Source organism: Mus pahari, chromosome 1 (assembly GCF_900095145.1).
Source record: "Mus pahari chromosome 1, PAHARI_EIJ_v1.1, whole genome shotgun sequence".
Classification (NCBI taxonomy): Eukaryota; Metazoa; Chordata; class Mammalia; order Rodentia; family Muridae; genus Mus; species Mus pahari.
Window position 1 is genome coordinate 75,097,525 of NC_034590.1, and position 2,103 is coordinate 75,099,627.

At 39.2% G+C, this 2,103-nt stretch overlaps 1 protein-coding gene across 1 annotated transcript; it reads left to right on the forward strand.

Moving 5' to 3' along the window:
* Window positions 1-342: 342 nt before the first annotated feature.
* LOC110335147 (olfactory receptor 56B1) lies at window positions 343-1,303 on the forward strand. Its single transcript, XM_021217211.1, has one exon. It carries the CDS (start codon window positions 343-345, stop codon window positions 1,300-1,302), a length of 960 nt encoding a protein of 319 aa, XP_021072870.1. The 3' UTR covers window position 1,303.
* The last annotated feature ends 800 nt before the right edge of the window (window positions 1,304-2,103 follow it).

Genomic DNA, 2,103 nt, shown 5'->3' on the forward strand with positions numbered 1-2,103 from the left:
GGTGCTCTTACCCACTGAGCCATCTCACCAGCCCCGTGGTTGACTTTCCAGTGTGAACTAGAACCCCAGCTCCATTTTTTAAGAAACAGACTTATGACATCAAATTAATAATATTAACTAATGCTCTTAAGTGTTTCAATATAAGAACTATGCCTTTAATAATAATTATGTGGTTTTGCTTTTTGAATAAAGATGTGGTTTTATAAAGTATGTGAAATTCTTAAATGCCTATTTATTAAATAAAAAGAAATCTTTAATATAAGAGATAAACACCATTTACTGATGCTTATGTTTATAGAAAGAAATGTTAAAGACCTCATCTTTTGTTTTCCTCACAGGAAAATGACTGCATCTCTCAAAGACTTCAATAGTTCCAAGTCCCAAGTGTCTGAGTTCATCCTGCTAGGATTCCCAGGCATCCACAGCTGGCAGCACTGGCTTTCCCTACCATTGACTTTGCTCTATCTCTCAGCAATAGGGACAAACGTGCTCATTCTCATCATCATCTATCAGGACCCTTCCCTGAAGCAGCCCATGTATCTTTTCTTGGGTATCCTCTCTGTGGTGGACATGGGCCTTGCCACCACCATCATGCCTAAGATCCTGGCCATCTTCTGGTTTGATGCCAAGGTCATTAGCCTTCCTGAGTGTTTTGCTCAGATTTATGCCATTCACTGCTTTGTAGGCATGGAGTCCGGTATCTTCCTCTGCATGGCTTTTGACAGATATGTAGCTATTTGCTATCCTCTCCGCTATTCATCAATTATTACCAACTCCTTGATCTTAAAAGCCACACTGTTTATGGTGCTGAGAAATGGCTTGTGTGTCATTCCAGTGCCTGTGCTTGCAGCCCAGCGGAATTATTGTTCAAGAAATGAAATTGATCATTGCCTATGCTCTAACCTTGGAGTCACAAGCCTGGCTTGTGATGACAGGAGACCAAATAGCATTTGCCAGTTAATCCTGGCATGGGTTGGAATGGGGAGTGACCTGGGTCTCATAATAGTGTCATATACTTTGATTCTGCGCTCTGTACTCAGACTCAATTCAGCTGAAGCTGTTTCTAAGGCTCTGAACACTTGTAGCTCCCACCTCATCCTCATCCTCTTCTTCTACACTGTTGTTGTAGTGATTTCAGTAACTCATTTGGCAGAGACCAAGGCTACATTGATCCCTGTTTTGCTCAACGTGATGCACAATATCATCCCTCCTTCGCTCAACCCTATTGTGTATGCACTTAGGACCAGAGAACTCAGGCGGGGCTTCCAAAAGGTGCTTTGTCAGAGCTTACAAGAGAAATAAAAAACTCTTCTTCAAGATGTACATGGACTTCAGCATCTCCTAAATGTATGGTAGCATTCTACATATGATGGAGGGGAATTGAAGTGCCTTCAAAACGTCCCTTTTCATGATTTTTTTTACATAAATGATCATGAAAAAAATTTTAATAATTCCTTTCACATTCATTCCAAAATTAACAAAAGGTAAATGAATATATTCAAAAATATGGAAAGACTGTCCACTAGACATCCAAAGAGTTTTACAAATCAAACTTGTGATTTATATGTATAACTTAAAGTAAAACCCAATATATTAACAAATGTGTGAATTACAGGATGTTCTTGTACTTTGTTAGCTGTATGTTAGGAGCAAAGTCATCTTGCCTAATTAGCATCACCTTAGTAATGTATGTTGCAGAGGCAGACATAGAAAACACAATGGGCAAAGCCTGACCGAGCTGCGAGAGAGTGCTAGGTGGTTCATAAGTATGTACTCAGCATGGACAAGTAAATCTACTTATATAGTTACTGTCCACTTGCCTCTCTAGATTTGCTCTCTATTCTTCTATGAAGCTCACTATCTAGAGAGTTGACTTTCATGTACTGTGAGTCAAGCTTTTCTGTCTTGGAGCAATTAGGAGAACTGAAACAATGGCAATGAAAAAGAAAAGATATTTTGATTTATTTTAGATCCTTGATTTGTCCACTTCCAGCCTCTGTCAACATCATTACCGATAGGATGTCTTACTACACTTCTTAGGTGGTCCATTGCTATAGCACATATGTCTATCCAGTGACTCTTTTTTAACTTACCTTCTTATTG